This window comes from Carcharhinus amblyrhynchos, chromosome 6 (genome assembly GCF_965287045.1).
Source record: "Carcharhinus amblyrhynchos chromosome 6, sCarAmb.v2.hapA, whole genome shotgun sequence".
NCBI classification, from domain to species: Eukaryota; Metazoa; Chordata; class Chondrichthyes; order Carcharhiniformes; family Carcharhinidae; genus Carcharhinus; species Carcharhinus amblyrhynchos.
In genome coordinates, this window is record NC_137329.1 from 97,554,997 (window position 1) to 97,568,278 (window position 13,282).

Genomic DNA, 13,282 nt, shown 5'->3' on the forward strand with positions numbered 1-13,282 from the left:
ATAGGGTGGATTCTCAGAAGCTATTTCCCCGGGTTGAAATGGTCGCTACGAGAGGACACAGATTTAAGGTGTGGGGAGGCAAGTACAGAAGTGATGTTAGGGGTAAGTTTTTCACTCAGAGGGTGGTGAGTGAATGGAATCGGCTGCCGTCAGTGGTGGTGGAGGCAAACTCGCTGGGGTCTTTTTTAAAAGACTTCTGGATGAGTATATGGGATTTAATGGGATTGGGGGTTATAGATAGGTCTATGGATTGGTAGGCATTGATGTGATCGGCGCAACTTGTGGGCCGAAGGGCCTGTTTGTGCTGTAGTGTTCTATGTTCTATGTTCTATGTTCTATGTTCTATGTTCTATGTTCTATGTTCTATGTTCTATGTTCTATGTTCTATGAACTGTGAGGTGATTCTGGGGACACCAGTGCCTGGATCTTAGGTCGGAGACTTGAGTACCAAGAGTAGTGCTGGGTAATGAGCTGTGATATATTAAGCAGTGCCAATGGCTGGTGTAGTCATGTCATGTGAGGATTTCACCACCCACATATGGTCATTAGATCTCTTGTGGTACTGTATCCTCAAAACCAGGTGCCAGGAATTGATCTCGCTGACCATGTACTCTGCTGAGGGGGTTCCTTGCCTGTCCCTTTGTGGAACAGTGGCATCTCTCCTCCTGTCCTACTCCAATACTAAGGCACCTGTGCAGCATCTATGGATCTAGAGTCCATTATAAGGCCCAGTGTTCTCTTTTTCTTCTTTACAGTTGCAGCAGTGGCATTCAGCAGCAACCCCATGTGATTCAGTGCAACTTTCTTTTAAGAGGAACAGGCTGCTTTTAAGAACACAAAACTGACTGACTAAGGGGCAGCATGGTGGGCACAGAGGTTAGCACTGCTGCCTCACAGTGTCAGGGACCCAGGTTCAATTCCGTCCTCGGGTCACTGTCTGTATGGAGTTTACACATTCTCCCTGTGCCTGCATGTGTTTTCTCCGGGTGCACTGGTTTCCACCCACAGTCCGGAGATGTGTGGGTTAGGTTGATTGGCCATGCTAAAACTAACCCTAATGTCAGGGGGATTAGCAGGATAAATCTGAGGGGTTACGCAAACAGGGCCTAGATGGGATTGTGGTCAGTGCAGACTTGATGGGCTGAATGGCCTCCTTCCGCACTGTAGGGATTCTACGACAGCTCCTCTGCTGTTTGGGTAAACTGTTTGGCTTCCTGCTGAATGCAGTAATAGCCAAAAGAGTGTGAGATGCTTGGTCCAACTTTACTATCAGGTAAACACAGTGGCAGTATCAAATTTACCTGCGGCCTGCCTCCACCTGAACGGGCCCAGGTGAGTCATGAGCCTCCTATCGGAATAACGGTGCCAACCATTTTATTTAACTTTGAATGTTCGATGGGTTCCTGACGGCTGTGATTTATAACCTTTCTCCATTCACAAGAGATGCATTTATCATTACTTAATTGAATGCTGTAAAATACTTGATAGGTGGAAGCAAAATACTGCCAAATGGCAACTGCACTAACCAAAATGTTCCCTCCATCTGGCCTGCTCTGGAAGCACTGCAGCTCTTGGTCCATTGTAGTATGGGAAAGGTTAGATACTTCATTCCTTAATACTCCTTGTACACACTTCAAATTAACAAGCAGTATTTGTATCTATTTGTTTGCAGTGGCAGCTTCACTAACTGACACTAATAGGCAATTGAAAAATTCTGCAAGCTTGGGAAGAACTTCTAAATGTCAACGTGTGGATTAAAAATCAAACTCATTACGTTGGGATGATTTGCCCAATGGATAGCAGCAATTTGCAAACATTAAAATACTAAGTATGTCAATAATACAGATTGATAAAACAAAGTGGGTAGCAGCTGTACTGTGAATAGCAGTGCAGAATCTCTGACCGATAAACAGTAGGTCGCTCTTTTTCAGATAAAGTTAGTTAAAATGTCTTGAAATTTCACCAATACCGCTATTCTAAATAATAAATACAGAGTTCATTATTGTGGACAGAAAACCTTTTTTGTCAGTAATTTTGAATACTACTGAGTTTACGTAACAGCGGATGCAATCTTACCAGCTTGCCACGCTGGTCGAACAGGGTGGCGAGCCGGTAAGGTAGTGTGTAGGGCCAAAAATCCGATATGTGCCCAGTGCGAATCAGATTGCAATCCTCCCAGCCGCTTTTTACCAGTGAGTATGGCTTCACATCAAGAAAGGATGCTTAATAGCATAGAATTGCTTGTATTTAAATGTAGTTAGTGAATCTGGCACCTCTGCTTCCACCCTCATGTCTGCTATGCCCCTCGCTGGTGAGATCTCACACTGCCAAGAATCACTACCACTCTGCAGTAGTGGAGACCGGGCGTCATGGCTACGCCGGGAGGATTGGAGGCCATTGAAGTCATCAGGTGGTCAGAGGCATGGCCCATTGAGCACCCTGGCAGTGCTCACCTGGTTCTCTGGCTGTACTCAGTTGGGCATCATGTGTACTAGAGGCAGTGCCAAATGGTGTGGCCTGAGTGGGCCATGACAGGGGAGCTGTATGCACAATGATGGGGGTCTTATGCAGGGTTGGGAGCTCTGCAAAGGGGTGATTGGCAAGTGGGGAGCTCTGCAGGGGTTAGGCCAGCAAGGGGAAGAGTTGTGTGCAGTCGGGTGGGCCATGGAAGACGTCTTGAAGAATGGGGTGGAGGAGCATATCAAGAGTCTGCCAGGGACTCATTGGGAGGATCCTGATGACCTGAGTCGGTGTAGGAGGTAGCAATGCCGCTAATGATCGCTGGGGGTGGGGGAGGGGGGGCGGTGCTCTGATGTCCATGGGGGGACCTTCAATATCCGTGGGGAGGTGGGAGGGGGTCTCCTTTCCTATCAGATCAGGATGCCCTTGGCAACAGCGCCTGAACGCTCTCAAGTTGGCTTCCCCAATGTGCATCAAAAAAAAGGAATATTGCAATGCTAAATTTATTGAAAAGGTCCACCTGCAGAACTCCCCATTTTCACACTATTATGATAAGAATGTCTTGGAAAAATTCTGTCCTACATCTGCCTGTCAGTTCTTGCCTTTTAGCTTACATTATGGTGAATTATTTTGATTCATAAATGCATATTCCAGTTATTATGGAATAATTCCGTAAGATAATTAATGTCATAAAGCTTTGTGCTAATACTCTTATTGGTAGTCACTTGGTTGCCTCTTATTGCCGTTTGTTTTAATGCAACGGAGAAGTAGAAATTTTGTGCAGAACTTAACGGCTCAAATTTTTATTTTGGTGACACCATAATTTAGGCATACCACCCAGAGCTCTATATTTCCACTGTGTGCATCTAGGCTCCTGCACTAACACTCCTCAATAAACCTGCCCACCACCCATGGGCTTTTGAACTGCTGCTCTGCCTGTGAACCATTGATCAACTTTCACACAAGTGTCAAAACAATATAGGATGAAGGAACTCAACTAAGGAAAGGAACTATTTTTTGACTGACTGAAACCGCCCCCCCCCCCCAAGAAAGAAACACAACTGAAAGAAGTACAGATGGTAAATGTGTTACGTTGTACTCATGTTGTTAATATCTTTTCGATTAAGGAATACTGCGAGAGGGAGAATAAAGGTTTGCCAAAATGTCATCGATCGCTGCATATTATGCAGGCAAAAATGTGCTCATCACAGGAGCCACTGGTTTCATGGGCAAAGTACTTGTGGAGAAGCTGCTGCGGTCCTGCCCTGAGGTGAAAGCCATCTACATATTGGTGAGGCCTAAAGCTGGACAGTCGATGCAAGCAAGAGTCGCAGATATGATGAAATGCAAGGTATAGTAATACAAAAACCCCTTGGAAAAAGGCATCTGGGAAGTTCTGTGAGTTGATTCTGTTTCTTGATCTACATGCCATTTTGCCAGGGTTGCCATCACAACCAAGTGAAAATGTTGTAGATACGAGAGTGGCATTAGGTGTTGATCTTCATTGCTACTGAAACACTGGGCAGAATTTAACTCCCCCTGCTGCTAGGTTTGCAGTCAGGGGGTGGCTGTAAAATGTCTCAAATTAGCTTCCCACTGAGTTGCTGCTGGCCCAGACCTCTTGGCAATTTTATGCTGGAACAGGCAAAGCTTTGGTCAGCTTGCCCACCCCATATCCTCTAATTAGGCCCTCATGTGGCTAACAATTAATCATTTAAGGGCTGTTTCTCCTCAAACCTCAATTTTTACAATAGCTGAGGGAGCTTAAGGACAGGGGGGAACCTTGTAAAGTAACTCTGTTCAGACCAGGGGTGGAGTGTTGGGATGAGGGGCCACCTTCATCTGACATCTCCTTTTGACATCAGGTGCTGCTCCCGAAGGGATTGAATCCTATATCCCCACTCCCTGGTCTAATCGCTCCATCCTGCTGTGAGACTCCCAAAATGTATCTGATCCTGGAATCCTGGGACTCAGGCTGCGGGGATTGTCATCAGTCCCAGTCTTGTCCATTGCAGTTTCTGGCATTGCCAATCTTATTGAGGTGGAACTTCTTCCCAAGTGAGGGATTGGAGTCTTCCCTCCCTCCGATTAACACCGATTGGAGCATTATGTGGGACAGGCAGTATCAGCAGGAATATATTCTCCACTGATGCCTCAGATAGTGGGCTGAAAATTCTCGCCATCTTAAAAATTCTCCTATTCAATTTCTTTAAGTATATCAAAGCCTCCTATCTACAACCTTCCCTGGATAACCAGCACAGCAGCTTGTAAACACAGGGTGGGAGCTGACGTTCTGGGGATTGGGAATGCCTGGAACTCCCAAAACACATGTGTTTACACAAATGATTGAGCACAGTCAGCTGTGTACTACATATTTGGTGCCGGGAGGCAAGAAGAGTTCAGAAAAAGAACATTTCAACAGTTTAGTCTCCAGCTATCAAATATTTCCTGTTTGTTTCCCATTGTGTACCTTGCCTACTTCATTTGCTTTTCCAGACACTACTCCATAATTGATTCCCCTCCAATGTCCTGTCCCTCACAGAAAGGACATACAAAGCCTGTCTTTGTTATATTACCTGAATGGCATGGCTGATTTAAGGAACTGCTTAAAAAGCTTATGGTAATATGCAGCCTCCTAAAACTCTATTTTTAAAATTATAATTGTACGTAATGGCAAGATGCCTAAAAGAACAGCTGATAAACTGCGGCATACCTTGCAGAGATAGGACGCTCTTCCCCGTTTATTCATTCATATTACTCATTTACCCATTCATGAGTATCAAGCTGTGTGAAATGCCAAGGATACAATTAAAGTTGAAAAGAGGAGGAAACAGTAACTGGATGAGACCAGCCTTGGAATTTCAAAACCTGATGAGTGTAAGAAGATTAGGTCGCTGACTTTTCTCCCAATTTTCTGCCCTAACTTCATAGGAAGTATGATGCATAAGATCCTTCCTTCTGTAAGCGGGAATTCCACCAGCCACCTGGTTTAGGCTCCAGAAACGACACTTTCAGTCCTTTTGACTCTGCAAAGTCTTCCTTACTAACATCTGGGGACCTGTGCCAAAATTGGAAGAGTTGTCTCACAGACTAGGCAAACAGCAGCCAAACAGCACCATGTAGCATATGTCCCCCACACTACCATCCCTGGATATGTCCTGTTCCACCAGCACAATGGTATCCAGTCAGGAGGGAATTGCCCTTGGAGCCCTCAGCATTGACTCCGGACCACATGACATCTCATGGCATCATACTCCATCTTCCTTGCAGTAATTGCCAACAACCTATTTGCCTTCTTAATTACTTGCAGTAATTTTGTGATTCACGTATGAGGACTCCTAAATCTCTCAGCATCACAGCATTCTGCGTTCTTCCTCCATTTAAAGCATATTCTGCTTTTCTTCTCAGCAATGTGGACAATCTCCATGTCATATTCCATCTGCCAATATTTTTACACACTCACCTAACCTATCTATATCCTGTTGCTGACTCGCTGTGCCCTCCTCACAACTTGCTTTTCTGCTGATCTTTGTATGATCGGCAAACATAGTTACAAAACACTCAGTCTCTACAAGTCATTCAGTCCAAGTCATTAATAGAGATTGTAAATAGTTGAGGCCCCAGCTCTGATCCCTATGGCCATTAATTACAGTTTGCCAACCCCATTTATCCCAACTCTGTTTCCTGGTAGTTAGCCACACATCCCCCGCCTCCATGCTAATATATTACCCCCAACACCTTGAGCTCTCATTGTGTATAGTTATGTGGCACTTATTGAATGCCTGGATGGAAGTACGAACACACGAAAGCTATTATCATAGAATCATACAATCCCTGCAGTGCAGAAGGAGGCCCTTCATGCTTGCACCAACAACAATCCCACCCAGGCCCTATCTCTGTAATCCCACGTGCTAACCCTTCTAACCCCCCATGACGCGAAGGGACAATTTAATATGGCCAACTAACCTAATCTTTGGATTTTGGGGAGGAAACTAGAACACCTGGAGGAAACCCACACAGACATGAGGAGAACGTGCAAACTCTACACAGGCATGACTGTGTAGGGTTTACACTTTCCAAGGCTGGAATTGAACCCGGGTCCCTGGTGCTTTGAGGCAGCAGGGCTAGCTCCTGTGCCACAATGGCAATGAATGCATCTACTATCCCTGTTCCAATGGCAAAGTGACTGAAATTCGGGATCAAGAGATTTTGCAACTTTGTGATCCTGAGGGAGAAAAAAATCAGAGCAGGAGATGATCTAATTAAGAATTCAACTTGGAGGATAAGTTGTATAGGTTGGAGAATTTGCTGTTTAGGAGGAAAAACAGTATTAAGTTCAGATGTTGTACTATTAAAAAAGACCGCACGGAAGACTGGAAATGAACAAAGAATCAACTATTGTGCAGGAATGTTTTTGTTTTATCTTGTCCATGAACGTGAGTAACTTTAATGAGCTTAACTAAGTCCAAGAATGCTTTCAAAGGCTTGGATGAAGTTGTGCATTATAATTTATTATCTCAATAACTCAGATACTTTGTGTAAAATTTTAAGTGGCCTAAGTTGAGGCAAGGACATCGCAATATTTTCTCTACTATAAAAGCAAAATGCTGGAGATCTGAGATAAAAACAGAAAATGCTGGAAAACCCAGCAAATCTGGCAGCATCTGTGGAGAGCGAAACACAGTTAACAGCTGGGATAATCCAGCTCCCCCCCACCACCACCACCACCGCAGAGGGTTTTTCCGCACCGGAGATGGCTTCTGATGGAATCTCCGGGTCCTGCCGAAGTCCGTGCCAATTTGCTTGGCTCGCCAGTCCCGCCACTGGAGAACCTGCAGCAGGGGATGACTTTGGTGGGACTGGAAGACCCTGCCGGTGGGAAGAGCCAGAAAATCCCGCCCAATGTTTTGAGTCCAATGTCAATCTTCTTCGGAAGGGTAAATATTTTCTCTGACCTGGAGATTGGTATGCAGGACAGCTCAAGGTTCTGCAGGTCATAAAGCTATCCCTGATTTTTACTCTGTTCTTTTTAATATTGTTATTGTTTTCCCAGAAATCTTATTGAGACACGTAGTTACAAATGGTCAAAGAAAATCAAGAAGTTAGATTGGCAAACCCTGCTTGGGGTACCTGATGAAAGTTGAGGAAATTTATCCCAGCATAGGTTACTGCTGTTAGGTGGGGAGAAAGAAAATGAAAATATCCAAATTAGAAAATAAAACATCAGGGTGGGGTGAGAAGTGTTAAAATGGCGAAAGTCTGATGTATCTGTGAACTCTCATTATGCAAATAGCAGTTGGCTGGTGCTGGTAAAATACATTCTTGTGATGCACCCCAGTTTCCATCAGAAACTGAGCCCAGGTGTGAATTGGCAATGGTTCAGTCGTATCTTGTATCAGTGTAACTTTCTATTTGACACAATGGACCTTTAGCCATTTATAAACCATTTAAAAGATTCCACCTTTGAATAAACGGGACAGGATTCTGACAGACTTCCTCCAACCTTGCCTGCCTCAATGGCTCAAGAGAGGAACAAGAGCCAAAATGAAGGAAACCAGAGGCACAAATCTACAGGAACCTTATGGAAGCAGGGAGTCTAAGCAGAGAGGAATAGAGCAATCATACTCTGACTGTGACAACTGTGGGGAGATTTCAGCCAAGTGGCGAGAGCTAAATGTCTGGCATGCACGAACACTGCAACCTCTTCCCATTGGTGGTTCAGGTCTGGAGGACCTACTGCCTGCTGGTGGGAAGGTCTGTTGTCTACCAATTGCACTAGGGCTTCCAAAATCTGGTAACCTGGTGTGTGCGGTGGTGCAACCAGTTGTTTATTCTGAAGTGTTCCATTCTGTCTGCTGCTAGATGACTCCACTATTTTAAGTGGAGCTGGCTACCTTCGAGTGGTGTCAGTGAAACATGATTTTTGCCCCACTTTCCCCGACAGCTAAACAAATGTGTGGCAATGAATAATGTCTGCATACCTGCAACACGTATCATTCCTGAGACCAGGAAAACAGATCTATGAATCATAAGCCCAGTTCCTGTGCACAACTGAATATATACACAACTACGTTTTGAAAGCAACATCTCAATCGTTATCCCCATCTTGCCACTTGCTCAAAAAGAATGCTGGAAGTTGTGAGTTACTTGCTGTCAACTGATGATTGCTTGAGGCTATCTTTGTTCTTACTCTGGTCTATTTATTATCCTATCATTTATATTCTCATCAGACAGAAACACTTGGTGTAAGTAGTTGGGAATCGGTTTATGTGGGCAAACACACATGATTAATTGACTACACTGTGGGGGTGGGGTGTGGATGTGGAAACAGCAGCAGAGAGTAACAGCTGATGAAACAGAAGTGACTGTCCAATTACACTGCACAAGCTTCTGCTTGCTCAGAATGGCTTATTATGTTTCTTATCGTTTTTTCTCTCTTTTCCATTTACAGCGTATACAAGAGTCGATTTGTGTAAAATAAGAAAAACCCTCTTCCAGTTAGCTGACTTGGCACAGTGGTCAGCACTGCTGCGTCACAGTGGCAGGGACCTTGGGTTCGATTCCTGGCCTGGGCCACTATCTATGCAAAGTCTCCACCTTCTCCCCTGTGTGGGTTTCCTCTGGGTGCCCAAGTTTCCTTCCAGACTCTGAAAGACGTGCTGGTTAGCTGCATTGGCCATGCTAAATTCTCCCTCAGTGTAACCGAACAGGTGCCGGAGTGTAGCAACTAGGGGACTTTCATAATAACTTCATTGCAGTGTTAATGTAAGCCTACTTGGGACATTAGTAAACTTTAAATGGACTTCATTGTAGCACTGCTGTGGGTGATTTGAATAGAAATGGAAGATACAAACTTTGTGTTAAGAGTCAAATGGAATTTTATATTTCTCTAGGGTTTTTTTTCAGGATTACGTTACTGGATCATTGGACATTTCTGGGGGTTGGATAACTTTGTAAATTACTGACTTTGATGTTCAGTTTTAAGGATGCCATGAACAGTATCAGTGGCATGTTCTTTGCCTTTGTTCTGCTTTGTCACATATCTGTGATTCTGTTCACTTGCTACTCAGGCCTGATAGTGTCACCCCCTTTCCATTGACCATGGCACAGGACATGTAACCTAGGCATTTGCCAATGCTCCCCTTGAACTTGTCTTGAGAGTGGTAACGTTAACCATTAACTTGAATTCTTTGCCTCCATCCTTTTGTGGAACATAATCCTCCTTCCAGATAACTTCTCCTAATCTGTGAAGACATGTGGCACACCCAGTCTCACTACTATCAAATCTCTGTTGTGTGTTACAGGTCACTCAGAGAGTTAGAGTTACTGTGGCAGCTGATTTGATTTGACTTATTATTATCACATGTATTAGTATATGCAAAAAGTATTATTGTTTCTTGTGCGCTATACAGACAAAGCACACTGTATGTAGAGAAGGAAATGAGAGAGTGCAGAATGTACTGTTACAGTCATAGCTAGGGTGAAGAGAAAGATCAGCTTAATGCAAGGTAGGTCCATTCAAAAGTCTGATGGCAGCAGGGAAGAAGCTGTTCTTGAATCAGTTGGTATGTGACCTCAGACTTTTGTATCTTATTCCTGACGGAAGAAGGTGGAAGAGGGAATGCCTGGGGTGCATGGGGTTCTTAATTATGTTGGCTGCTTTCCCAAGGTAGCGTGAAGTGTAGACAGGGTCAGTGAATGGGAGGTTGGTTGGTGTGATGGATTGGGCTACATTCACAACCTTTTGTAATTCCTTGCCATCTCGGGCAGAGCAGGAGCTGTACCAAGCTGTGATACATCTGGGAGGAAAGGAGAGGATGCAGAATGTAGTGTTACTGCTTGCACCTTTTACGTGCCTGTGGTCATCTGGAGCCATGTTCTTTCCATCACGTAGCTGACCAGGAATCATGCCCACTCTCACCACCTGCATTGGTGTGTATCGGAAGAATTTTCAGGTTGATATTCAATCTGACTGTCTATTATCATGGAAACACCTTCCTTAGCCATCAAGCCCTGGAGTGGGACTCAAACCCAGAGTTTCTGGCTCAGAGGTAGGGATGCTAGCTATTGCTCCACAAGACATTCTCTCTGAAAGCCACATGTGCCCCATCAATGGACCCCTGGACCTGAGGCATTCTGGCGATGATGGTGAATCCTGCAGCCTGGTTATGGATCTGTTTGAGGTCAAAGCGGGTGAAGTTGGAAGCTCGGATGGAGCATCCATCACCACTCAGATGCACTTGTGAGCTGATGATTGAGAGATCCCACACACATTGCTGGTTGAGCCCTAGAATGATCCAATTGCAAAGATATTTGAGGTTACCATTAGCTTCATGTCCACAGGGAGTGGGTGTCCTTCATGTGGCGTGAGGTCTACAAAGACATATCATACTGTCTGTCAGGCAAAGTCTTTGGCAGCTTCAGGAGGGACATGCAGATTCTATAAATCTGAGGTCTCCTTCTCTGCCATCTTCGACCTCCCCCCATGGCAATGAAGTTCTCGAATGTTTCCACTTCAAGTTTCTAGGATCATCAACAACCTGTGCTCGTTCCTCCACACCGACACTATAGCTAAGAAAACCCAGGAATGCCCCTACTTCTCAGAAGGTTAAGGAAATTTGGCATGTCAGCTACGACGCTCTCAAATTTTTACAGATCACTATAGATAGCATCCTTTCTGGATGTATCACAGTTTAGTATTGCTCCTACCCTGACCAAGACTGCACGAAACTAACTACATAGGATTGTAGTCCATCCAAAACGCAGCCTATCACGCAAAGCAGCCTCCCATCCATTGACTCTGTTGATATTTCCTGCTACCTCGGAAAAGCAGCCAGCATAATCAAGGACTTCATGCACCTTGGACGTACATTCTTCGACCTTCTTCCACTGGGGAGAAAGATACAAAGATATGAGGTCACGTGGGCGATTCTGGGGGACAAGTGATTAGCGGGTAAGGGAGTGGGGGGTGGTCAGAGGAGCAGTGATGCAGGGATCCCAGGGCAGTGACCGGGAGGTCGGCAGTGCAGAGCTACTGCATATGTGCCGATCTCAGTGCTGACAGATCGGCGCATGCGCAATGGCCCATTCAGCTCAATGCTGTCAGTGTCTCCAGCAGGAATAGATCCCCTCCCCTGATTTTTCAAGCGATTCACGCTAGTGCGCTCTGCAGTGCACAGAGGAGGAGAATCGGTTTGAAAATCCCACTGAAGAAACCAGCGGGAATTACTCCTGTTTTTATGCAAATTCGACACAGAATTTTTTTGGGAGAATCCCACCCCACGTACCAACCAATTCAAGAACAGCTTCTTCCCTGCTGCCATCAGACTTTTGAATAGGCCTGCCATATATTTCACCCTCAGCGTACCCGAACAGGTGCCGGAGTATGGTGACTCGGAGATTCTCACAGTAACTTCATTACAGTGTTAATGTAAGCCTATTTGTGACTAATAAATATACTTTAAGCTGATCTTTCTCTACACCCTAGCTATGACTGCACACTAAACTCTGCACCCTCTCCTTTCCTTCTCCCCTATGTACTCCATGAACAGTATGCTTTGTCCAAATAGCGTGCAAGAAACAATACTTTTCACTGGATACCAATACACGTGACAATAATAAATCAAATTGTGACCTGATGGGTGGCCAGGTCTTGAGCCTGACCAATGGCCCCCTATTCTACTGGGGCAGGCGCTACCCTGGATTTGGGATTCTAGGAGTTGGCAGTCTCCCCACTGCTGTGATCAGAATTATTACCAGGCTCCAGTGGCTCTATACCAAGGCAAATTGGTAATCTGGGAGAAAGACAGAGAAAAACAATCAATTAGGTAGTCTATCCTGTGACTCTCAATCCCTCCCTGCATCCTTTGGCAGATGATATCTGTGATCTTATTCTCAGTTCTTTGGCAAACAGCCTGAAGATTCAATGCTGGCAGTGAAAGAATATTCAGACAAGAACTTTTTCACTCTAATCTCTGATGTCTGACAGCTGTTGGATTGAAAAAAACCCATTTTTAAAAAAACCCCTGGGTCTGAAATCAGTCTGGTTTAGAAAAAAAACCCTATTCATAAAAAGTTCTGGGTAATGCCAGGGAGCAGCTTTTTAAGAGCCTATTCAAAACTAAAGGGGTGTGAAATGCTCCGTAAACAAACAACTTCAAGAGGACACCAGACCACATCTGTGTTCCACAGAGCCTATTTAAACTTCATAGGGTATGCATGCTTTTCCAAGAGATAAGCTGCAGAGTAGCACTGTCCTGTGGGAAGATTTTACGATAGACAGGTTGCAGATTTGATGTGAACTGCTATGAGGTTTTAAACTTGAAAGTTAGCAGGCTTCAAGGCAACACCGAGCAACCTCAGCCCCCATCCCAAGGGAGACCCCTGACGTAGCCCCTTGCCCATAACACAACCCACCCCCCAATCCCAGTTCCATTGAAGGATCCCCCCCGCCCCCCCGCACGTGGTCAGCAGCTGCTTTGCCCCTTTGCACCTTGACACTAAGTGGAGAATGGTACTTACCTCCTTCCTCTTTCTCGGAGTCCATGATGTCCACGTTTTTAAAGAGCAGCAGTAATTGTCACCCACGTGACATTCCCCTGATGGGTTAGAAGATTCGGTGAGGCCGGAGCACCTCACTTTAACATTGTCAGTAACATTCAAATGCATTCAAATCAGGTTCTCGCCCTTCCTGGGTGCAAATCTGATTACGCCAGTGGGAAGTACCGAGGACAATCACATTTGGAGTTTCCGCTGACATTAATCCCATTTTGGGCCCCACACCAAGTTTGATGGGCAGCAAATGGCCCAGGAAAACTGCAAT

General features: G+C 45.1%; 1 protein-coding gene across 6 annotated transcripts in view; it reads left to right on the plus strand.

Annotated features, from left to right (window-relative positions):
- LOC145344150 (fatty acyl-CoA reductase 1-like) overlaps nt 1-13,282 on the plus strand; it is a 198,398-nt gene that overhangs the window by 64,613 nt on the left and 120,503 nt on the right. For all 6 annotated transcript variants that reach the window (XM_080191034.1, XM_080191039.1, XM_080191035.1 and 3 more), the window contains one exon: nt 3,588-3,811. In XM_080191034.1, coding sequence (XP_080047160.1) covers nt 3,623-3,811 — 189 coding nt within the window. In that variant the 5' untranslated portion in view covers nt 3,588-3,622. The remainder of the gene's footprint in view (nt 1-3,587; nt 3,812-13,282) is intronic.